General features: G+C 37.1%; 4 protein-coding genes and 1 long non-coding RNA gene across 5 annotated transcripts; 4 read left to right on the top strand and 1 right to left on the bottom strand.

Moving 5' to 3' along the window:
- Positions 1-5,807: 5,807 nt before the first annotated feature.
- LOC148733784 (uncharacterized) lies at positions 5,808-7,061 on the top strand. The gene is made up of 3 exons (XR_016000470.1): positions 5,808-5,926; positions 6,201-6,272; positions 6,894-7,061. It is a non-coding gene; the product is annotated as an uncharacterized LOC148733784 (long non-coding RNA).
- Positions 7,062-11,766: 4,705 nt separating this feature from the next.
- Positions 11,767-13,726, top strand: LOC148733783 (uncharacterized). Its single transcript, XM_088758034.1, has 5 exons — positions 11,767-11,822; positions 12,098-12,169; positions 12,444-12,515; positions 13,289-13,360; positions 13,635-13,726. Exons 1-5 carry the CDS (start codon positions 11,767-11,769, stop codon positions 13,708-13,710), a joined length of 348 nt encoding a protein of 115 aa, XP_088614160.1. The 3' UTR covers positions 13,711-13,726.
- Positions 13,727-14,342: 616 nt separating this feature from the next.
- On the bottom strand, positions 14,343-15,620 carry LOC148733782 (uncharacterized). The gene has a single exon (XM_088758184.1). It carries the CDS (start codon positions 15,549-15,551, stop codon positions 14,481-14,483), a length of 1,071 nt encoding a protein of 356 aa, XP_088614310.1. The 5' UTR covers positions 15,552-15,620; the 3' UTR covers positions 14,343-14,480.
- A 25-nt stretch (positions 15,621-15,645) lies between these two features.
- On the top strand, positions 15,646-16,868 carry LOC148733781 (uncharacterized). The gene has a single exon (XM_088758183.1). It carries the CDS (start codon positions 15,649-15,651, stop codon positions 16,717-16,719), a length of 1,071 nt encoding a protein of 356 aa, XP_088614309.1. The 5' UTR covers positions 15,646-15,648; the 3' UTR covers positions 16,720-16,868.
- A 243-nt stretch (positions 16,869-17,111) lies between these two features.
- Positions 17,112-24,500, top strand: LOC148733780 (putative leucine-rich repeat-containing protein DDB_G0281931). The gene is made up of 8 exons (XM_088758182.1): positions 17,112-17,224; positions 17,491-17,562; positions 17,727-17,798; positions 18,214-18,270; positions 18,586-18,779; positions 19,697-19,816; positions 20,651-22,273; positions 22,804-24,500. The coding sequence occupies exons 1-8, from the start codon at positions 17,127-17,129 to the stop codon at positions 22,905-22,907; spliced, it is 2,340 nt and encodes a 779-aa protein (XP_088614308.1). The 5' UTR covers positions 17,112-17,126; the 3' UTR covers positions 22,908-24,500.
- Positions 24,501-25,160: the final 660 nt, after the last annotated feature.

Genomic DNA, 25,160 nt, shown 5'->3' with positions numbered 1-25,160 from the left:
TTCCAGAATCTGACGAGTTTAAACCGCTTGTAAGTAGATAACATCTAACAAAGGGTATTTATGATAACAGAAGGGACTACAAATCCCCTGATTTCCATTCATTTAAATTGATTTTAGATCGAAACCAGCCTTGAATAGTTAAGAGCTGTTTTAATTCTAAATCCAAAAAAAAGCGAGCTTGATTGTTTATTGTTGTCCAATTTTTTGCGGTAGAGAATACTTTTCTATCACATATCACACAGTAACATAAGAAACAATCATTTTCATAGCTGAGAGGGTGGAGTTAATATTTTTATTTCCTTAGAGTCTTGAAAGGGAACATGTTGAAGCTTATTCCTGAGAAAGCGTTCGAGAATCTGACGAGTTTAAACCGCTTGTAAGTAGACAACATCTAACAAAGGGTATTTATGCTAACAGAAGGGACTACAAATCCCCTGATTTCCATTCATTTAAAGTAATTTTAGATCGAAACCAGCCTTGAATAGTTAAAAGCTGTTTTAATTCTAAATCCGAAAAACAGCGAGCTTGATTGTTTATTGTTGTCCAATTTTCTGCGGTAGAGAATACTTTTCTATGACCTATCACACATTAAAATAAGAAACAATCATTTTCATAGCTGAGAGGGTGGAGTTAGTTTTTTTATTTCCTTAGAGTCTTGAAAGATAACAAGTTGAAGCTTATTCCTGAGAAAGCGTTCCAGAATCTGACGAGTTTAAACCGCTTGTAAGTAGACAACATCTAACAAAGGGTATTTATGCTAACAGAAGGGACTACAAATCCCCTGATTTCCATTAATTTAAAGTGATTTTAGATCGAAACCAGCCTTGAATAGTTAAAAGCTGTTTTAATTCTAAATCCGAAAAACAGCGAGCTTGATTGTTTATTGTTGTCCAATTTTCTGCGGTAGAGAATACTTTTCTATCACCTATCACACATTAAAATAAAAAACAATCATTTTCATAGCTGAGAGGGTGGAGTTAATATTTTTATTTCCTTAGAGTCTTGAAAGGGAACAAGTTGAAGCTTATTCCTGAGAAAGCGTTCGAGAATCTGACCAGTTTAACGTACTTGTAAGTACACAAAATATAACAAAGGTTATTTGTACCTATAGAAGGAAATACGAATCAATAGATTTCAATTAATTTAGAGTGACTTTCCATCGAAACTAGCCTTGATTTATTAAAAGTGGTCTCAATTTTAAATCCTAAAAGCAGCAAGCTTAATTGTACATTGTTGTCCGATTGTATGAGGCATAGAATAGTTTTGGTATCAGATATCACACAGTAACATAAGAAGCAACCATTGGCATAGCTGAGAGGGTGGAGTTAAAATTGTTTCTCCTTAGAGACATGTCAAATAACAAGTTGGAGCTTATTCCTGAGAAAGCGTTCCAGAATCTGACGAGTTTAAAGCGCTTGTAAGTAGACAACATGTAACAAAGGGTATTTATGCTAACAGAAGGGATTACAAATCCCCTGATTTCCATTAATTTAAAGTGATTTTAGATCGAAACCAGCCTTAAATAGTTAAAAGCTGTTTTAATTCTAAATCCGAAAAACAGCGAGCTTGATTGTTTATTGTTGTCTAATTTTCTGCGGTAGAGAAAACTGTTCTATCACATATCACATATTAAAATAAGAAACAATCATTTTCATAGCTGAGAGGGTGGAGTTAATTTTTTTATTTCCTTAGAGTCTTGAAAGGGAACATGTTGAAACTTATTCCTGAGAAAGCGTTCGAGAATCTGACCAGTTTAGCCTACTTGTAAGTAGACAACATATAACAAAGGCTATTTATACCTATAGAAGGAAATACGAATCAATAGACTGCCATTAATTTAGAGTGACTTTACATTGAAATTAGCCTTGATTTATCAAAAGTGGTCTCAATTTTAAATCCTAAAAGAAGCAAGCTTAATTGTACATTGTTGTCCGAATGTATGAGGCATAGAATAGTTTTGGTATCACATATCACACAGTAACATAAGAGGCAACAATTGACATAGCTGACAGGGTGGAGTTAAAATTGTTTCTCCTTAGAGACGTGTCAAATAACAAGTTGGAGCTTATTCCTGGGAAAGCGTTCCAGAATCTGACGAGTTTAAACCGCTTGTAAGTAGACAACATCTAACAAAGGGTATTTATGCTAACAGAAGGGACTACAAATCCCCTGATTTCCATTAATTTAAAGAGATTTTAGATCGAAACTAGCCTTAAATAGTTAAAAGCTGTTTTAATTCTAAATCCGAAAAACAGCGAGCTTGATTGTTTATTGTTGTCTAATTTTCTGCGTTAGAGAATACTTTTCTATCACATATCACATATTAAAATAAGAAACAATCATTTTCATAGCTGAGAGGGTGGAGTTAATTTTTTTATTTCCTTAGAGTCCTGAAAGGGAACATGTTTAACCTTATTCCTGAACAAGCGTTCGAGAATCTGACCAGTTTAACCTACTTGTCAGTAGACAACATATAACAAAGGGTATTTAAACCTATAGAAGGAAATACGAATCAATAGATTTCCATTAATTTAGAGTGACTTTCCATCGAAACTAGCTTGACTTATCAAAAGTGGTTTGAATTTTAAATCCTAAAAACAGGGAGGCTGATTGCATATTGTTGTCGAATTGTATGAGGCATAGAAAAGTTTTGGTATCACATATCACACAGTAACATAAGAGGCAACCATTGGCATAGCTGAGAGGGTGGAGTTAAAATTGTTTCTCCTTAGAGACGTGTCAAATAACAAGTTGGAGCTTATTCCTGGGAAAGTGTTCCAGAATCTGACGAGTTTAAAATACTTGTAAGTATGCAACATCTAACAAAGGGTATTTATGCTAACAGAAGGGATTACAAATCCCCTGATTTCCATTAATTCAAAGTAATTTTAGATCAAAGGCAGCCTTAAATAGTTAAAAGCTGTTTTAATTCTAAATCCGAAAAACAGCGAGCTTGATTGTTTATTGTTGTCCAATTTTCTGCGGTAGAGAATACTTTTCTATCAGATATCACACATTAAAATAAGAAACAATCATTTTCATAGCTGAGAGGGTGGAGTTAATTCTTTACTTCCTTAGAGTCTTGAAAAAGAACATATTGAAGCTTATTCCTGAGGAAGCGTTCGAGAATCTGACCAGTTTAACCTACTTGTAAGTAGACAACATATAACAAAGGCTATTTATACCTATAGAAGGAAATACGAATCAATAGATTTCCATTAATTTAGAGTGACTTTCCATCGAAAATAGCCTTCATTTATCAAAAGTGGTCTCAATTTTAAATCCTGAAAGCAGCAAGCTTAATTGTACATTGTTGTCCGATTGTATGAGGCATAGAATAGTTTTGGTATCACATATCACACAGTAACATAAGAGGCAACCATTGGCATAGCTGAGAGGGTGGAGTTAAAATTGTTTCTCCTTAGAGACGTGTCAAATAACAAGTTGGAGCTTATTCCTGAGAAAGCGTTCCAGAATCTGACGACTTTACACCGCTTGTAAGTAGACAACATCTAACAAAGGGTATTTATGCTAACAGAAGGGACTACAAATCTCCTGATTGCCATTAATTTAAAGTGATTTTAAATCGAAACCAGCCTTGAATAGTTAAAAGCTGTTTTAATTCTAAATCCGAAAAACAGCGAGCTTGATTGTTTATTGTTGTCCAATTTTCTGCGGCAGAGAATACTTTTCTATCACATATCACACATTAAAATAAGAAACAATCATTTTCATAGCTGAAAGGGTGGAGTTAATTTTTTTTTTCCTTAGAGTCTTGAAAGGGAACATGTTGAACCTTATTCCTAAGAAAGCGTTCGAGAATCTGACCAGTTTAACCTACTTGTAAGTAGACAACATATAACAAAGGCTATTTATACCTATAGAAGGAAATACGAGTCAATAGATTGCCATTAATTTGGAGTGACTTTCCATCGAAACTAGTCTTGATTTATCAAAAGTGGTTTGAATTTTAAATCCTAATAACAGCGAGGCTGATTACACATTTTGTCCAATTGTATGAGGCATAGAAAATTTTTGGTATCACAAATCACACACTAACATAAGAGGCAACCATTGGCATAGCTGAGAGGGTGGAGTTTAAATTTTTTTTCCTTAGAGATGTGTCAAATAACAAGTTGGAGCTTATTCCTGGGAAAGCGTTCCAGAATCTGACGAGTTTAAAGCGCTTGTAAGTAGACAACATCTAACAAAGGGTATTTATGCCAACACAAGGGACCACAAATCCCCTGATTTCTATTGATTTAAAGTAATTTTAGATCGAAACCAGCCTTAAATAGTTAAAAGCTGTCTTAATTCTAAATCCGAAAAACAGCGACCTTGATTGTTTATTTTTGTCCAATTTTCTGCGGTAGAGAATACTTTTCTATGACATATCACACATTAGAATAAGAAACAATCATTTTCATAGCTGAGAGGGTGGAGTTAAATTTTTTATTTACTTAGAGTCTTAAAAGGGAACATGATGAAGCTTATTCCTGAGAAAGCGTTCCAGAATCTGACCAGTTTAACCTACTTCTAAGTAGACAACATATAACAAAGGGTATTTAAACCTATAAAAAGAAATACGAATCAACAGATTTCCATTAATTTAGAGTGACTTTCCATCGAAACTAGCCTTGATTTATCAAAAGTGGTTTGAATTTTAAATCCTAAAAACAGGGAGGCTGATTGCACATTGTTGTCCACTTATATGAGGCATAGAAAAGTTTTGGTATCACATATCACACAGTAACATATGAGGCAACCATTCGCATAGCTGAGAGGGTGGAGTTAAAATTTTTTCTCCTTAGAGACGTGTCAAATAACAAGTTGCAGCTTATTCCTGAGAAAGCGTTCCAGAATCTGACGAGTTTAAAGCGCTTGTAAGTAGACAACATCTAACAAAGGGTATCTATGCTAACAGAAGGGACTACAAATCCCCTGATTTCCATTAATTTAAAGTGATTTTAGATCGAAACCAGCCTTGAATGCCAGCCTGAAAAGCTGTTTTAATTCTAAATCCGAAGAATAGCGAGCTTGATTGCTTATTGTTGTCCAATTTTCTGCGGTAGAGAATACTTTTCTATCACATATCAAACATTAAAATAAGAAACAATCATTTTCATAGCTGAGAGGGTGGAGTTAATTTTTTATTTCCTTAGAGTCTTGAAAGGGAACATGTTGAAGCTTATTCCTGAGAAAGCGTTCGAGAATCTGACCAGTTTAACCTACTTGTAAGTAGACAACATATAACAAAGGGTATTTATACCTATAGAAGGAAATACGAATCTATAGATGCCATTAAATTAGAGTGACTTTCCATCCAAACTAGCCTTGATTTATCAAAAGTGGTTTAAATTTTAAATCCAAAAAACAGCGAGGCTGATTGCACATTGTTGTCCTATTGTATGAGGCATAGAATAGTTTTGGTATCAAATATCACACAGTGACATAAGAGGCAACCATTAGCTTAGCTGAGGGGGTGGAGTTAAAATTGTTTCTCCTTAGAGACGTGTCAAATAACAAGTTGGAGCTTATTCCTGAGAAAGTGTTCCAGAATCTGACGAGGTTAAAGGACTTGTGAGTAGAAAACATCTAATAAAGAGTATTTATGCTAACAGAAGAGACTACAACTCCTCTGATTTCCATTAATTTAAAATGATTTTAGATCGAAACCAGCCTTGAATAGTTAAAAGCTGTTTTAATTCTAAATCCGAAGAATAGCGAGCTACATTGTTTATTGTTCTCCAATTTTCTGCGGCAGAGAATACTTTTCTATCACATATCACACATTAAAATAAGAAACAATCATTTTCATAGCCGAGAGGGTGCAGTTCATTTTTTATTTCTTTAGAGTCTTGAGTTGGAACATGTTGAAGCTTATTCCTGAGAAAGCGTTCCAGAATCTGACCAGTTTAACCGATTTGTAAGTAGACAACATATAACAAAGGGTATTTATACCTGTAGAGGGAAATACGAATCTATAGATTGCCATTAATTTAGAGTGACTTTCCATGGAAACTAGCCTTGATTTATCAAAAGTGGTTTTAATTTTAAAGCCTAAAAGCAGGAAGCTTAATTGTACATTGTTGCCCGATTGTATGAGGCATAGAATAGTTTTGGTATCACATATCACACAGTAACATAAGAGTCAACCATTAGAATAGCTGAGAGGATGGAGTTAATGTTTTTCTCCTTAGAGACGTGTCATTTAACAAGTTGGAGCTTATTCCTGAGAAAGCGTTCCAGAATCTGACGAGTTTAATCTACTTGTAAGTAGACAACATCTAACAAAGGGTATTTATGCTAACAGAAGGGACTAGAAATCCCCTGATTACCATTAATTTAAAGTGATTTTAGATCGAAAGCAGCCTTGAATCGCTAAAAGCTGTTTTAGTTCTAAATCCAAAAAACAGCGAGATTGATTGTTTATTGTTGTCCTTTTTTTGGCGGGAGAAAATACTTTTCTATCACATATCACACATTAAAATAAGAAACAATCTTTTTCATAGCTAAGAGGGTGAAGTTAATTTTTTTTTTCCTTGGAGTCTTGGAAGTAAACACGTTGAAGCTTATTCCTGAGAGAGCGTTCCAGAATCTGACCAGTTTAACCTCTTTGAAAGTAGACAACATATAACAAAGGGCATTTATACCTATAGAAGGAAATACGAATCTATAGATTGCCATTAAGTTAGAGTGACTTTGCATCGAAAGTAGCCTTGATTTATCAAAAGTGGTTTGAATTTTAAATCCTAATAACAGCGAGGCTGATTGCACATTGTTATCCAATTGTTTGAGGCATAGAATAGTTTTGGTATCACATATCACACAGTAACATCAGAGGCAACCATTGGCATAGCTAGGAGGGTGGAGTTAAAATTTTTTCTCCTTAGATCCGTGTCAAATAACAAGTTGGAGCTTATTCCTGAGAAAGCGTTCCAGAATCTGACAAGTTTAAACCGCTTGTAAGTAGACAACATCTAACAAAGGGTATTTATGCTAACAGAAGGGACTACAAATCCCCTGATAACCATTAATTTAAAGTTACTTTAGATCGAAACCAGCCTTGCATCGTTAAAAGCTGTTTAATTCTAAATCCGAAAAACAGCGAGCTTGATTGTTTATTGTTGTCCAATTTTCTGCGGCAAAGAATACTTTCCTATCACATATCACACTATAAATAAGAATGAATCATTTTCATAGCTGAGAGGGTGGAGTTAATTTTTTATTTCCTTAGAGTCTTAACAGGGAACATGTTGAAGGTTATTCCTGAGAAAGCGCTCGAGAATCTGACCAGTTTAACCTCTTTGTAAGTAGACAACATATAACAAAGGGTATTTATACCTATAGAAGGAAATACGAATCTATAGATTGCCATTAATTTGGATTAACTTTCCATCGAAACTAGCCTTGATTTATGAAAAGTTGTTTGAATTTTAAATCCTAAAAACAGCGAGGGTGATTGCACATTCTTGTCCAATTGTATGAAGCATAGAATAGTTTTGGTATCACATATCACACAGTAACATAAGAGGCAACCATTGGCATAGTTGAGAGGGTGGAGTTAAAATTTTTTTTTCTCCTTAGAGACGTGTCAAAAAACAAGTTGGAGCTTATTCCTGAGAAAGTGTTCCAAAATCTGACGAGTTTAAACCACTTGTAAGTAGACAACATCTAACAAAGGGTATTTATACATATGATGCACGATCCTCGCAGTAGATAGCGCTATTTAAGGAATAGCGAAAATCAGACCTGAAATAAATCAGGCCTGTACGGGATTCGAACCAATGACTTCTGCGATACTAGTGCAGCGCTCTACCAATTGAGCTATCAAGGCAACTGGGAGCAGGCCTTTAAGTTGATTTGTAATAAACCCGTGAAAGTGATAAATCAGATACAATGAAATATATGAAGTTCATATATTTTGAACTGCGGTATTAGATACATATGATGCAGGATCCTCGCAGTAGATAGCGATATTTAAGCAATAGCGAAAATCAGACCTGAAAAAAATCAGGCCTGAACGGGATTCGAACCACTGACCTCTGCAATTGGTAGAGCGCTGCACTAGTATCGCAGAGGTCAGTGGTTCGAATCACGTACAGGCCTGATTTTTCTCAGGTCTGACTTTCGCTATTGCTTAAATAGCGGTATCTACTGCGAGGATCGTCCATCATATGTATCTCATACCACAGTTCAAAATATTTGAACTACATATATTTCATTGTATCTAAATGGTATTCATGGTAATAGAAGGGACTAAAAATCCCCTGATTTCCATTAATGTAAAGTGACTTTAAATAGAAACACAGCCTTGAATCGTTACAAGCTGTTTAAATTCTCAATCCAAAAAAAGAGAGAGCTTGATTGTTTATTGTTGTCCAATTTTCTGCGGCAAACAATACTTTCCTATCACATATCACAAATTAAAATAAGAACCAGTCATTCTCATAGCTGAGAGGGTGGAGTTAATTTTTTATTTCCTTAGACTCTTCACAGGAAATATGTTGAGGGTTATTCCTGAGAAAGCCTTCCAGAATCGGACCAGTTTAACCTACTTGTAACTACACAACATATAACAAAGGGTATTTATACCTATAGAAGGGAATACGAATCTATAGATTTCCATTAAATTATAGTGACTTTGCATCGAAACTAGCCTTGAATTATCAAAAGTGGTTTCAATTTTAAATCCTAAAAACAGCGAGGCTGATTGCACATTGTTGTCCAATTGTATGAGGCATAGATTAGTTTTGGTATCACATATCACACAGTGACATAAGAGGCAACCGTTGGCTTAGCTGAGAGGGTGGAGTTAAAATTGTTTCTCCTTAGAGACGTGTCAAATAACAAGTTGGAGCTTATTCCTGAGAAAGTGTTCCAGAATCTGACGAGGTTAAAGGACTTGTGAGTAGAAAACATCTAATAAAGAGTATTTATGCTAACAGAAGAGACTACAACTCCTCTGATTTCCATTAATTTAAAGTGACTTTAGATCGAAACCAGCCTTGAATCGTTAAAAGCTGTTTTAATTCTAAATCCGAAAAACAGCGAGCTTGATGGTTTATTGTTGTCCAATTTTCTGCGGCAAAGAATACTTTCCTATCACATATCACACATTAAAATAAAAACCAATCATTTTCATAGCTGAGAGGGTGGAGTTAATTTCTTATTTCCTTAGAGTCTTGACAGGGAACATGTTGAAGGTTATTCCTGAGAAAGCGTTCCAGAATCTGACCAGTTTAACCTACTTGTAACTAGACAACATATAACAAAGGGTATTTATACCTATAGAAGGAAATACGAATCTATAGATTTCCATTAATTTAGAGTGACTTTCCATCGAAACTAGCCTTGATTTATTAAAAGTGGTTTCAAATTTAAATCCTAAAAACAGCAAGGTTGATTGCACATTCTTGTCCAATTGTATGAAGCATAGAATGGTTTTGGTGTCAAATATCACACATTAACATTAGAGGCAACCATTGGCATAACTGAGAGGGTGGAGTTAAATTTTTTTCTCCTGAGAGACGTGTCAAATAACAAATTGGAGCTTATTCCTGAGAAAGCGTTCCAGAATCGGACGAGTTTAGACTCTTTGTAAGTAGACAACATCTAACAAAGGGTACTTATGCTAACAGAAGAGACTACAAATCCGCTGATTTCCATTAATTTAAAGTGATTTTAGATCGAAACCAGCCTTGAATAGTTAAAAGCTGTTTTAATTCTAAATCCGAAAAATAGCGAGCTCCATTGTTTATTGTTCTCCAATTTTCTGCGGCAGAGAATACTTTTCTATCACATATCACACATTAAAATAAGAAACAATCATTTTCATAGCCGAGAGGGTGCAGTTTATTTTTTATTTCTTTAGAGTCTTGAGTTGGAACATGTTGAAGTTTATTCCTGAGAAAGCGTTCCAGAATCTGACCAGTTTAACCGATTTGTAAGTAGACAACATATAACAAAGGGTATTTATACCTGTAGAGGGAAATACGAATCTATAGATTGCCATTAATTTAGAGTGACTTTCCATGGAAACTAGCCTTGATTTATCAAAAGTGGTTTTAATTTTAAATCCTAAAAGCAGCAAGCTTAATTGTACATTGTTGCCCGATTGTATGAGGCATAGAATAGCTTTGGTATCACATATCACACAGTAACATAAGAGTCAACCATTAGAATAGCTGAGAGGATGGAGTTAAATTTTTTCTCCTTAGACACGTGTCATTTAACAAGTTGGAGCTTATTCCTGAGAAAGCGTTCCAGAATCTGACGAGTTTAATCTACTTGTAAGTAGACAACATCTAACAAAGGGTATTTATGCTAACAGAAGGGACTAGAAATCCCCTGATTACCATTAATTTAAAGTGATTTTAGATCGAAACCAGCCTTGAATCGCTAAAAGCTGTTTTAATTCTAAATCCAAAAAACAGCGAGATTGATTGTTTATTGTTGTCCTTTTTTTGCGGGAAAAAATACTTTTCTATCACATATCACACATTAAAATAAGAAACAATCATTTTCATAGCTAAGAGGGTGAAGTTGATTTTTTTTTCCTTGGAGTCTTGGAAGTAAACACGTTGAAGCTTATTCCTGAGAAAGCGTTCCAGAATCTGACCAGTTTAACCTCTTTGTAAGTAGACAACATATAACAAAGGGCATTTATACCTATAGAAGGAAATACGAATCTATAGATTGCCATTAAGTTAGAGTGACTTTGCATCGAAAGTAACCTTGATTTATCAAAAGTGGTTTGAATTTTAAATCCTAATAACAGCGAGGCTGATTGCACATTGTTATCCAATTGTTTGAGGCATAGAATAGTTTTGGTATCACATATCACACAGTAACATCAGAGGCAACCATTGGCATAGCTAAGAGGGTGGAGTTAAAATTTTTTTCTCCTTAGAGACGTGTCAAATAACAAGTTGGAGCTTATTCCTGAGAAAGCGTTCCAGAATCTGACGAGTTTAAACCGCTTGTAAGTAGACAACATCTAACAAAGGGTATTTATGCTAACAGAAGGGACTACAAATCCCCTGATAACCATTAATTTAAAGTTACTTTAGATCGAAACCAGCCTTGCAGCGTTAAAAGCTGTTTAATTCTAAATGCGAAAAACAGCGAGCTTGATTGTTTATTGTTGTCCAATTTTCTGCGGCAAAGAATACTTTCCTATCACATATCACACATTAAAATAAGAATGAATCATTTTCATAGCTGAGAGGGTGGAGTTAATTTTTTATTTCCTTGGAGTCTTGGAAGTAAACACGTTGAAGCTTATTCCTGAGAAAGCGTTCCAGAATCTGACCAGTTTAACCTCTTTGTAAGTAGACAACATATAACAAAGGGCATTTATACCTATAGAAGGAAATACGAATCTATAGATTGCCATTAAGTTAGAGTGACTTTGCATCGAAAGTAACCTTGATTTATCAAAAGTGGTTTGAATTTTAAATCCTAAAAACAGCGAGGCTGATTGCACATTGTTATCCAATTGTTTGAGGCATAGAATAGTTTTGGTATCACATATCACACAGTAACATCAGAGGCAACCATTGGCATAGCTAAGAGGGTGGAGTTAAAATTTTTTCTCCTTAGAGACGTGTCAAATAACAAGTTGGAGCTTATTCCTGAGAAAGCGTTCCAGAATCTGACGAGTTTAAACTACTTGTAAGTAGACAACATCTAACAAAGGGTATTTATGCTAACAGAAGGGACTACGAATCCCCTGATTACCATTAAAGAGTCTTAGCAGGGAACATGTTGAAGGTTATTCCTGAGAAAGCGCTCGAGAATATGACCAGTTTAACCTACTTGTAAGTAGACAACATATAACAAAAGGTATTTATACCTATAGAAGGAAATACGAATCTATAGATTGCCATTAATTTAGATTAACTTTCCATCGAAAGTAGCCTTGATTTATCAAAAGTGGTTTGAGTTTTAAATCCTAAAAACAGCGAGGTTGATTGCACATTCTTGTCCAATTGTATGAAGTATAGAATAGTTTTGGTATCACATATCACAGAGTAACATCAGAGGCAACCATTGGCATAGCTAAGAGGGTGGAGTTAAACTTTTTTCTCCTTAGATCCGTGTCAAATAACAAGTTGGAGTTTCTTCCTGAGAAAGCGTTCCAGAATCTGACGAGTTTAGACTCTTTGTAAGTAGACAAAATCTAACAAAGGGTATTTATGCTAACAGAAGGGACTACAAATCCCCTGATTTCCATTCATTTAAAGTAATGTTAGATCGAAACCAGCCTTGAATAGTTAAAAGCTGTTTTTATTCTAAATCCGAAGAATAGCGAGCTTGATTGTTTATTGTTATCCAATTTTCTGCGGCAGAGAATACTTTTCTATCACATATCACACATTAAAATAAGAAACAACCATTTTCATAGCTGAGAGGGTGGAGTTTATTTTTTATTTCCTCAGAGTCTTGACAGTGAACATGTTGAAGCTTATTCCTGAGAAAGCGTTCCAGAATCTGACCAGTTTAATCTATTTGTAAGTAGACAACATATAACAAAGGGTATTTATACCTGTAGAGGGAAATACGAATCTATAGATTGCCATTAATTTAGAGTGACTTTCCATGGAAACTAGCCTTGATTTATCAAAAGTGGTTTTAATTTTAAATCCTAAAAGCAGCAAGCTTAATTTTACATTGTTGTCCGATTGTATGAGGCGTAGAACAGTTTTGGTATCACATATCACACAGTAACATAAGAGGCAACCATTAGAATAGGTGAGAGGATGGAGTTACATTTTTTTCTCCTTAGAGACGTGTCAAATAGCAAGTTGGAGCTTATTCCTGAGAAAGCATTCCAGAATCTGACGAGTTTAAACTACTTATAAGTAGACAACATCTAACAAACGATATTTATGCTAAGAGAAGGGACTACGAATCCCCTGATTACCATTAAAGAGTCTTAACAGGGAAAATGTTGAAGGTTATTCCTGAGAAAGCGTTCGAGAATCTGACCAGTTTAACCTACTTGTAAGTAGACAACATATAACAAAGGGTATTTATACCTATAGATGGAAATGCGAATCTATAGATTGCCATTAATTTAGATTAACTTTCCATCGAAACTAGCTTTGATTTATCAAAAGTGGTTTGAATTTTAAATCCTAAAAACAGCGAGGTTGATTGCACATTCTTGTCCAATTGTATGAAGCATAGATAGAATAGTTTTGGTATCACATATCACACAGTAACATCAGAGGCAACCATTGGCATAGCTAAGAGGGTGGAGTTAAACATTTTTTATCCTTAGAGACGTGTCAAATAACAAGTTGGAGTTTATTCCTGAGAAAGCGTTCCAGAATCTGACGAGTTTAGACTCTTTGTAAGTAGACAAAATCTAACAAAGGGTATTTATTCTAACAGAAGGGACTACAAATCCCCTGATTTCCATTCATTTAAAGTAATGTTAGATCGAAACCAGCCTTGAATAGTTAAAAGCTGTTTTTATTCTAAATCCGAAGAATAGCGAGCTTGATTGTTTATTGTTATCCAATTTTCTGCGGCAGAGAATACTTTTCTATCACATATCACACATTAAAATAAGAAACAATCATTTTCATAGCTGAGAGGATGGAGTTTATTTTTTATTTCCTTAGAGTCTTGACAGGGAACATGTTGAAGCTTATTCCTGAGAAAGCGTTCCAGAATCTGACCAGTTTAATCTATTTGTAAGTAGACAACATATAACAAAGGGTATTTTTACTAATGACATATGTTTCATATGTTTGTTGTTGTTTGATTTATCATCTACGGGTTTATATCGAATTAATTTGATGGCCTGCTCCCAGTTGGCTTGTTAGCTCAATTGGTAGAGCGCTGCACTAGTATCGCAGAGGTCAGTGGTTCGAATCCCGTACAGGCCTGAAATTTTTTTTTTTTTCAGGTCTGATTTTCACTATTGCTCAAATAGTGCTTTACTGCGAAGGATCGTGCTCATATACGTCTCATAACCGCAGTTCACACATATGTTTCATATGTTTGTTGTTGTTTGATTTATCATCTACGGGTTTATATCGAATTAATTTGATGGCCTGCTCCCAGTTGGCTTGTTAGCTCAATTGGTAGAGCGCTGCACTAGTATCGCAGAGGTCAGTGGTTGGAATCCCGTACAGGCCTGAAATTTTTTTCAGGTCTGATTTTCACTATTGCTCAAATAGTGCTTTACTGCGAAGGATCGTGCTCATATACGTCTCATAACCGCAGTTCACACATATGTTTCATATGTTTGTTGTTGTTTGACATTAGATTTTGTTAGACATTTAAGAATAAACACTAGCGAGAAAAAAACGTTTCGATGACTCCATGTCATCATTCTCAAGTGAGAAGAGAATAAAAATGAATAGTTAATTTATACCGTACGAAGGTGGCAAACGTAAAAAGTTTAAAATATTTAAAATATTTAAATAAATAATTGCGCGTGTTGAGTTCATAAATGTAAACTATTAAATAAATAGTTTCGCGCGTATGGAATCCGATTGTTTGTTCAAAGAGGGCTTCATCTTCTTTATGAAAAGCATTTCATGAACTAAACAGTCCAGTTTCCCGGTGCACTTTTTAAGTACGTTGAAATGCTTGGTCAGGTCGCCGATGGTTTGTAGGCCGTGGTCGTTCTTTAGATGTTTGCCGATGGCCGAATTACGGTGCTCATTAATACGTTGATGTAAATGCCGGCTGGTGTACCCAACGTACTCTGCATCACACAGATCACATTTATAATTATATACAACGCATTGTTGGCTAACTATAGGAGGTTTAGGCTCACGAACTCTGAGATCTTCACAGATTTTGCGACTCTTGAACACGGGATGAAGGGTGTGATCGATTTTGTTGCCTAGATCTGATAATTGCCTTTTCACTGCGTCAGCTGACTTTTGATCTTTAAAAGGCAAAACCACTCGGTGAACAGCATTTTCGTTGACGGATAATTGAGCTTGCACTCCAGGGTTTTCCGACCTAACTGAGGTGACAAAGTGAGAGATGGTGGAATTGATGAGGTGGTCGGGATACTTGAGGTTTGTAAACATCATCTTTAGATGATCACATTCAGATTTGAAGGACTCCCATGTGGACGACAGGCGGAATGCACGATTCAACATGGTCTTAAGTAGTGATTTCTTGTACCTTTTATCGACGTGGCTCTGGTGATGAAGCAATAGGCCTGTGTTTGTTGGTTTCCGATAAACACTAGTTTCTAGTTTACAGCCTTTCTTGAGCACTTCCATACCGACAAAAGGTAACTTGTTTCCAGATGCTAGCTCCATGGTGAAGTGTATGGACGGATGGCAGTTATTTAGCGTTGATAATAAATATTCTGCCGCTGGTACACTTGTGACAATAGCAAACGTGTCATCCACGTACCTTCTGTAAAATTCAGGGAGCTTGTTGTTTTGATCTAGTTTCTCTTCGATAGAACAGAGAAATGCGTTTGCCATAAGTGGGCCCAATGGAGAACCCATGGCCACACCGTCGGTCTGCTCGTAAAGATTGCCATCAAATTGGAATAGTTGATTCATAGTTGCAACTTCTAGAAGTTGAACCAGTTCAGGCTTTGTAATGCTGAGGTCGTGTGTAGTATTAAACCAGTTGTTTCAACTTCTAGAAGTTGCAACTATGAATCAACTATTCCAATTTGATGGCAATCTTTACGAGCAGACCGACGGTGTGGCCATGGGTTCTCCATTGGGCCCACTTATGGCAAACGCATTTCTCTGTTCTATCGAAGAGAAACTAGATCAAAACAACAAGCTCCCTGAATTTTACAGAAGGTACGTGGATGACACGTTTGCTATTGTCACAAGTGTACCAGCGGCAGAATATTTATTATCAACGCTAAATAACTGCCATCCGTCCATACACTTCACCATGGAGCTAGCATCTGGAAACAAGTTACCTTTTGTCGGTATGGAAGTGCTCAAGAAAGGCTGTAAACTAGAAACTAGTGTTTATCGGAAACCAACAAACACAGGCCTATTGCTTCATCACCAGAGCCACGTCGATAAAAGGTACAAGAAATCACTACTTAAGACCATGTTGAATCGTGCATTCCGCCTGTCGTCCACATGGGAGTCCTTCAAATCTGAATGTGATCATCTAAAGATGATGTTTACAAACCTCAAGTATCCCGACCACCTCATCAATTCCACCATCTCTCACTTTGTCACCTCAGTTAGGTCGGAAAACCCTGGAGTGCAAGCTCAATTATCCGTCAACGAAAATGCTGTTCACCGAGTGGTTTTGCCTTTTAAAGATCAAAAGTCAGCTGACGCAGTGAAAAGGCAATTATCAGATCTAGGCAACAAAATCGATCACACCCTTCATCCCGTGTTCAAGAGTCGCAAAATCTGTGAAGATCTCAGAGTTCGTGAGCCTAAACCTCCTATAGTTAGCCAACAATGCGTTGTATATAATTATAAATGTGATCTGTGTGATGCAGAGTACGTTGGGTACACCAGCCGGCATTTACATCAACGTATTAATGAGCACCGTAATTCGGCCATCGGCAAACATCTAAAGAACGACCACGGCCTACAAACCATCGGCGACCTGACCAAGCATTTCAACGTACTTAAAAAGTGCACCGGGAAACTGGACTGTTTAGTTCATGAAATGCTTTTCATAAAGAAGATGAAGCCCTCTTTGAACAAACAATCGGATTCCATACGCGCGAAACTATTTATTTAATAGTTTACATTTATGAACTCAACACGCGCAATTATTTATTTAAATATTTTAAATATTTTAAACTTTTTACGTTTGCCACCTTCGTACGGTATAAATTAACTATTCATTTTTATTCTCTTCTCACTTGAGAATGATGACATGGAGTCATCGAAACGTTTTTTTCTCGCTAGTGTTTATTCTTAAATATTTATACTAGTAGAGGGAAATACGAATCTATAGATTGCCATTAATTTAGAGTGACTTTCCATGGAAACTAGCCTTGATTTATCAAAAGTGGTTTTAATTTTAAATCCTAAAAGCAGCAAGCTTAATTGTACATTGTTGTCCGATTGTATGAGGCGTAGAATAGTTTTGGTATCACATATCACACAGTAACATAAGAGGCAACCATTAGAATAGGTGAGAGGATGGAGTTACATTTTTTTCTCCTTAGAGACGTGTCAAATAACAAGTTGGAGCTTATTCCTGAGAAAGCATTCCAGAATCTGACGAGTTTAAACTACTTGTAAGTAGACAACATCTAACAAAGGGTATTTATGCTAACAGAAGGGACTACGAATCCCCTGATTACCATTAATTTAAAGTGATTTTAGATCGAAACCAGCCTTGAATCGTTAAAAGCTGTTTTAGTTCTAAATCCAAAAAAGAGCGAGCTTGACTGTTGGGGAAGTTGCACGGCTTTGGTGCTAACTGAAAGTAAGAGATCAAACTGAATGCGCCTTAATTTTTAATAACTGTTACTTTATTGTCTCTCTGACTCCCTATACGAAGGTTCCTTCATGGAAACAGAATAAAGCGAATCCCTGATAGCGCTTTTAATTACCTCAAGAACCTGGAAATATTGTGAGTTGTTTATCAGTTTAAATGATCTAATTTACAAGGCTTCGCAAGTTTTTTTCCAGCTATACATTAATCATAGTCACGGCATGAAACCCACTGACGCATGGGTTACCTGTGCTTATGATAGGCTGTTAAATTGGCTTTCTTACCTTTTGGCTCCTTCGTAGGACACTGTTTTCGAACCCCATTGAGTCACTTCAAAATGGGACGTTTAAAGGAGTACCCACCAACGTCCAACTGTGAGTACATGCATCACTCAGTTTCTACCAGCGCTACATGATTAATTGGTCTTTTTTCATCGGGCTTCAGCTTTTGGATGAAGATGATGAACATAAAAAGTTGAGTACCTGAAAGTATCTCAATCTCGAAAACCCTGATAATCGCAATTCCTAGATGTCACATTCGTGGCTCAGCAAAATTAAGACATTTTAAAAAATCTTTCGCTTTCCTGACATATGTGCTCGAACTAGGTTTTCCTTTGTAACCAGGTTGTAATTAGCCAAGTTTGCCAAGGTTGAAAGCCAGCCTTTAAACTAGTTTATATTTCCCCGTTTTAATTACTGGGAATTTCTCTGCTGGGCCGATGGTGCTCTGTGTGAGTAAGGGTAAATATCATCTGAAGATTTGAATCTTCCATTGTTTTATTTTTTGCAGGCTTATTTCGTGTAAAAGTCTTCGTAAAATCCTCCCAGAGGCACACGGCCCTTTAATGTGAGTGACTTATTGCAATCCGGGTTTTCTGGCCCTGCTCACGTCATTGCGTAGATTCCTAGGTCGAGGATTTATAAATGAAAGTCTTAATAAAGCGCGTGCAGAGCCGTATGGATCATATGGCGAAAAGAAGAGTATTATGGCGAAAAGAAAAATTTAGATTTATATACAGATGGAGCATTCTACGATGCAAGTACCGCACTGACGTCTAACGAAAAGATAAATGAATGAATGAATGAATACTAGAGCATGTCCGTCGCAGGCTTATCTATCAAGTGAGTCTCGTTTTTTATCATTTCGTTGTTTATTCTGCAGTCAATGCGCTCCATCACCTTTAACGTATTCACTTTGCGGTGGTAGAGCGGGAGAAGCTGTGTTTGGCGGAGGACTACTTGGCTCAAAGTGCAGTCAGACAACCAAACTCAAGCCCAATGCAAAATGTTACAAATGCAGTTTTTGTTCAGCAGGCACCCGTGGCACCATCCGCTCTTGTTTAAATTGTCCCAAAGGTATAACCATGCACTTTTCATTTATATAATAATCGAGAACGATTTGACATTAAGGTCGGCACACACGAGGGGACTAGTCCCTGCGACTAGTCCGTGCGACTAGTCCCGGCGACAAGTCTTTGAAGGGTTTACACGAGGGGACCGGTAGCAGGGACTATTCCCTTAAGGTGTTCACACGAGAGCACTCAATTGCACAAGAACATAGGAAAATTAAGAGGCAAAAGATGTTTCTTAGTCTGGGGCGTTATACGAAAACAATGAAAATTTGGCAACTTTTCATTGTAGCACTATTAAACATCAACGCAAATGAACTACACTTATTCAGTCGAATTATTCATGTTTTTACGTTCCGTTTTTTATTTATTTATTTATTTATTTTTAACAGACACAGAGTCAAATAGGGTAAAAATTCCATCAAAACGGCTCCAAGACATCTGTATATGTTTACAAAACTAGAAATAGTTTTTTATTCTTCAGTTGTAGAAATCTAGAATTCAGGGAAAATTCATAGAGACTGCAATGTTTACAAATACCGGAAGTCACGCATCATACTGACCCGTGATTGGCTTATTTACCGTTTAGTCGCAGGGACTGGTCGCACAAACAGTTCACACGAGGGGACAAACATTTGTTTCATGCGACAAGTCCCTGCGACTGGTCGCACGAATTCAAACAAGTTTGAATTCGTGCGACCAGTCGCAGGGACCAAATTTTGGTCCCTGCGACCACAGAAATGTGTAGTTCACACGAAGGGACTAGTCACATGAAACTGGTCGCTGAGACTAGTCGCAGGGACTAGTCCCCTCGTGTGTGCCAACCTTTAAATTTGAACGGTCTTTGCGTAGATGGCACTTCGCAACAATTAAAATTTGGAATTTCGGTCTAAAGTTAGATCAAATGCAACGATTTCTTTTCAGGAGGCTTTTATCAAGATGAAATGGGTCAGACCGACTGTAAGAATTGCAGCACGGGTACTTATGTCCCTGAGAAGCACTATCCTGGAAAAAGTGCAACTGATTGCCGTGCATGCCCGTATGGTAAGAGACTTGGTAGATAACGATTACCTTTGAATTAAACTGTTATTCCGGAATCGTTTATGCTAAGTCGAGTAGCTTAACATTTAAAAACCATATGAAGAACCAAAATGAGTGCTTTTAAGATCAGGGATGTTCGATACACTGAAGTTTAAAGAAGGATATCCATGAATTATTAAGGACCAGTCATTATTGATCGCTCGGGGGATCAGGAGATTGAGGGGGAGGGAAGGGGGGAATAGGAGAGGGGTCAGTCGAAGCTAGAGGAGTAGAAAGCGGGAACTAAAGGATATTGACTATCAGTGATGGGAAATCTTTGAGAGACTGGCGGGGGAGGGGTGGGGGGAGACTCAGGTAAATCTTCTTGTGACACAACCAAAATCCTCTGACACCCCAGACGATAAATAGTTACCAGCCCCTTACGATCAAATGATTTCAAAGCTTTTTTATTAATAGGAAAAATAGCTATAGCCATAGAATGCGAATAATCCCTCATATTCGGCGAAGTCCGTCACGCAAGTCAAAAGAAAAAAGAAACGGTGAAAAATTACTTTCTTGACCTTGTTTTTTATCTCTCAAATGAATCTCAGAAGTTACTTAATGAATGTAAAACATAATCACACAAATTTCACTTTGCAATTTACCAACCTTTATACATAGCATGGCACTATACAGTTACACATAGCAAAGCTTATTGTCAAACAATAGCGATCTCAAAGTAAGCAAAATAATTATTTCCTTCACATTGTTATTTACGCGATTTGCGAAAAAATCCGTTGTACTTCATCACCGTCATTAACGGATAAACGAATAAACCTTTGTCTTTTCATCAAACAGGTACCCGTACTGACGAGTTCGCTGGATATCGTGCATGTAACTGTCTCAATAATTTCTTCCGCGTGGATCGTTTTGGGCCTTGCACAGCCTGTCCAAGCTATGGAATTGTCTGTGAGAATGACACCGCAATCTTAGCGCCAAACTATTTTTGGAAATGGAATAGCACTGAAAGAAAGGAATATTACACCAAATTTGTCATCAACATCCACACCCAAGATGTTAGTTATGACAAGGCCTTTTCCACTTTCGAAGGACCGTTGCCAAAGCCTGCAAAGTGCCCCTATCCAAACTCGTGTAAAGGGGGAATTAACTCAACATGCAATACAGGATACCAGGGTATCCTCTACGCCACATGTTCTTCACACTACTATCACAGATTCAACAGCTGCTTACGCTGTCCCAAGATGTTAGTTTCAATTATTTCATGTTGTGTGATCATTTTTCTTTTTGTCCTGCTGTTTGTCATTGTTTTCTGGGGCGACTCAAGACGCGCAGAAGACAATCGTACTGTTGCAGATGTCGTTATGTCCTGCATCAAGATCGTTATTGGATTCTATCAAGTTCTCGCTGGCATTTTCTCGGCATTGCTGCAAGTCCAGTGGCCAGTGATACTCCTTTCTATGACAAAATACTTGAACTTTGTTGAAGGAAACATTTTGCAGTTTGCCCCACTGAGTTGCATTCACCCTGTTCTCCGCCTTGATCCATTCATTCAGTTTGTCCTCGCTATTTCTATCAACATTTCCGTAATATATTTGATACTGCTTTACCTTTTCGTAAAGAAGCAGCTCGTCAACAGGAGGGAGAACTCTGCGGAGCTAATAGAGAACTTCACATTGCAAAACAACTCAGATAGTATGTTCTATTCCACTGAAGAAAACGCACCGCAAAGAATGGAGAATCGCACGGGTTATACGATGGAAAATTCAAAAAAAGAGAAAGTCGCCCAGTTGAAGAAATCCTGCTACCGAAACATCTTTCTATTCCTCTTGTTATCCTACCCAATGACGAGCATGAAGATTATAAACATTCTTCCCTTGCCTGGAGTCTGTGTGAACGTGTGCTTCGCCAACGATGACAGCGATTGTAGTTCTTTTCTGAAGGCCGACTATTCCATTCGTTGTTTTACTTCCCGATACGCCGACTTTTGGCACATAGCTGCTGGGTTTGCTCTCTATCCTATCGCCTTCCCAATACTGCTGCTGGCACTAATTTGGAAATATCGAGCTAACTCACAAGAGCATAAACAGATTGCCTTTGGCTTGAAAGTGTTCTATGAAAACTATAAGGACAAGTATTGGTTCTGGGAGATAGCTGAGATGTACCGGAAGCTGATCTTTAGTTCAGTCATTCTTCTCTTTGACTCCGAAAGCGATTCTCAAATTGGCTTTGCTGTGATGGCGGCAGGTGCGTCAGGAATTGTATACACCATCTTTCGACCGATAAAAGACAAGTTTGAAGATCGACTACAAACATTGGTGCTTTGGGTAATATTTTTTAATGTCTGTCTTGGTGCAATTTACTCGCAGCCAGCCGTCAAAGACAGCGTTGGAGGAAACAGTTCTACTTTTATAAACGTGATGTTCCTGATTCTTAACAGTGCTGTGCTGATCATGGTGGTTGGTAAGTATCTTACACCCTTCAGCATTACAAATTGCTGATGGGGTATTCAAACAGTGTCTTTACCTTGACGGTGATAATATAACTACCGCATACAGCTAAAATTTAAATTCTACATCAGTATTCAACAAAAGCGGCATTGTTCTACAAAAAAGATCTCTTTGGAATTTATTCGTGATTGTGCAGCACTTGAGAGTCGAAGAAAAATTGAGAGCACCAGGTCTAATTAGCTATAGAGAGGCACCTAGTATAAATCATTGTGTCTGCTGTGTTCTTGGAAAAGCAAATTTGTCTTTTAACATAACATAACATAACATAACATTTATTCAGGAAGCTAGAACGCAGATGTAAAAAATACATCCTGAAAAGGGAAAATCGTGAGGTTAGCCCTGTATAAAAACAATTTCCCTTACGAGAAGAGATAAACTGTCAAGTGTGAATTTCCTATTGAAAGGAAAAACTCAAGGGACTCGTTTCACAAAGACAGTAGACCTTACAAAGTTTCTTTAAAATTGTTTTGTTTTGTTTTTCAGTCAAAGGTCTTCTTCATCTGAAAGCTGCTTACCGATGTAAGAGGCACCAGAGATTGGAAATGATGGTGCCACTGACAGATGAGCAATCTGATGACGAGGAGTAATAACCGTGACCATGGGTCAGCCTTTAAAGTTAATCAGTATAAGCAAGCCTATGGTGAAGTTAATCAGTATAAGCAAGCCTATGGTGAAGTTAATCAGTATAAGCAAGCCTATGGTGAAGTTAATCAGTATAAGCAAGCCTATGGTGAAGTTATTTAATCACTTTCACCAGAGTGTGGTGAGGGTCGCACAACAGAGCGAGGCTCCAAATTAAGTGCGCCCTATATCCCACCCATCCCACCCCAGGGGAGGACATCCATCACACAGTAATCTCGTGTGTGGGAAATTAACGTCTCCTACCCCAACCCTGCAGGAGACGGGACCTCCATTTATTCGTCCCTATCCGAGAAGACTAGAATATCTAACCATTTCTTGATGTTATAGAAAGGTAGCAAATTCTTCTCAATTATTTTAAGACCCTGAGTGTTGGTCTGGCCGGGGCTCGAACCCTCGACCTCCCGCACAACAGTCCAGCGCTCTATCCATTGAGCTAACTGGGAGGCGGTTAAATCAGTATAAGCAAGTTAATCAGTTAATAATAAGTTAATCAGTATAAGCAAGCCTATGGTGAAGTTAATCAGTATAAGCAAGCCTATGGTGAAGTTAATCAGTATAAGCAAGCCTATGGTGAAGTTAATCAGTATAAGCAAGCCTATGGTGAAGGAGGCACGACCTTATCAGTTATAGATATACCGGTATTTGAAGATTTTCTGAAGGAAAGAGATGAAAACCCGTCAACGCACAAAACATTTAATGAAAGATTTTCTATGGGGATCAAACAAGACACATTTCCTGCTTTCCGACGAAAACTGATTTTAGTTGCACTCGAGGTGTCGGTCGTAAATTAAATAATTTTCCAAAATGTTCTTCTTAATTGAAAAGATGTTCCCTTCTCCAATTTTTTTTAAATGGTAATGATTTAATAATATTTATAGTGCGCAAATTAGCATTTGGATATGATCAAATGCACATCGCAACACTTTTCGGGGGACTTTGGCCGGACTGCATCAGCAGATTAAGATCAATCAAAAGAAACTTATTTGAATATGGCCTCTTCCCCCCAATTTCCAGTAAATTTTTCATATTTCATTTTATTTTATCATCGCTGAAAAAAGAGACACGAGGACCCTTGAGGCCATCAAACTTTCTAGTATGAAGCTATTATGAACTCGTTACCTGTTCCTTAAATTTAAATACCTAGCAATACCATTAGCATACGAAGCTAAAGCGGCTATAACAGTTAGTCCGCAGTAGCGACTAGGAGTACTTGTATTCCCCCCCTGGATGGAATGCCAGTCAATCGCAGGGTTACCCCCCTCCCCTCTCTTGGGTGAAGAAAGGCGCTGTGAGATGAAGAGTTAATTTTTTTGCTTTTGTCTCATTCGAATTTATACCATAGAGTCCTAAGCTCAATTGCAAACGAGCTAAAGTTATTGTTAATGGATAATTTTTAGAATAGAGTGAATTTCACTTATCAAAATAAGTAATGAAAATCCGATTTAAGAATAGACATTATTTTGGCCTTTTTTTTTATAACCGTTGGGGCCGTTAGTGAGCTAAACCTTTCCACTTGCAATAAATTAAAGAAAGCTGAAGCTCTTTTCTCGGTTTATTTTAGGAAGCGTGAACCATTCTTCTTATTCAGCTGTTTATTAGTGTGGCGATATTTCAAATTCCCCTCTTAGGATGGTTAAAAGTGACCACACTGAACTTCATTACCAATGAGTAACAATAGCCATTCCACACTATTTTAAGGGGGAACGGGGTAAGAGGAATAGTCGTCGACAGCAGGGAGGAACTCTATAAAATTGACCGCCAATTAGCTGCTGATGAGGGAGGGATCATAAGAATGTTACAGGGAGATCAAGTAAATTTTATCGAGACATAATCAAAACCCTCCGATTACCCCTTCTTCCAATCTGCCCCCTCCCCCTTTCCTTTTAAAGATGGTTTTTAAAACTATCGCGGGGTAAAAAATCTCGACAGCTGGAATAAAAAACATAAGAGTTCATTGAAGCCGTCAGTCCAGGTCATCGTCTGATAATGGTATCACCCTCAAGTGAAGCCTTTGAACATCACTTTTTACCCTTAATAATTGGTCATCTGAAGATGTTTTCTCAGTTTTCGAACTATGATACAAACTCTAGAGCTGTCTTTTTTTTTTTGTTTTCAACCCCAACAAATTTCATATATTTTGGTGTAATTTATTCTCCTTGGACTCGTTATCAGTCGAACCTTTTTGGTCTTTTCCCAAT

Source organism: Stylophora pistillata, chromosome 4 (genome assembly GCF_964205215.1).
Source record: "Stylophora pistillata chromosome 4, jaStyPist1.2, whole genome shotgun sequence".
NCBI classification, from domain to species: domain Eukaryota; kingdom Metazoa; phylum Cnidaria; class Anthozoa; order Scleractinia; family Pocilloporidae; genus Stylophora; species Stylophora pistillata.
This window is presented reverse-complemented; position numbering and strand designations above follow the sequence as displayed.

Bases quoted from the DNA above. Each gene is read 5' to 3' on its own strand.
- LOC148733780 (XM_088758182.1), top strand. From the start codon at position 17,127: ATGGAGTTACATTTTTTTCTCCTTAGAGACGTGTCAAATAACAAGTTG. The intron at 17,799-18,213 runs GTGAGTACATGC...TATTTTTTGCAG, and splicing joins GTACCCACCAACGTCCAACT to GCTTATTTCGTGTAAAAGTC. The intron at 19,817-20,650 runs GTAAGAGACTTG...TTCATCAAACAG, and splicing joins TTGCCGTGCATGCCCGTATG to GTACCCGTACTGACGAGTTC.
- LOC148733781 (XM_088758183.1), top strand. From the start codon at position 15,649: ATGAATCAACTATTCCAATTTGATGGCAATCTTTACGAGCAGACCGAC.
- LOC148733783 (XM_088758034.1), top strand. From the start codon at position 11,767: ATGTTGAAGGTTATTCCTGAGAAAGCGCTCGAGAATATGACCAGTTTA. The intron at 11,823-12,097 runs GTAAGTAGACAA...TTTTCTCCTTAG, and splicing joins ATGACCAGTTTAACCTACTT to ATCCGTGTCAAATAACAAGT. The intron at 12,170-12,443 runs GTAAGTAGACAA...TTATTTCCTCAG, and splicing joins CTGACGAGTTTAGACTCTTT to AGTCTTGACAGTGAACATGT.
- LOC148733782 (XM_088758184.1), bottom strand. From the start codon at position 15,551: ATGAATCAACTATTCCAATTTGATGGCAATCTTTACGAGCAGACCGAC.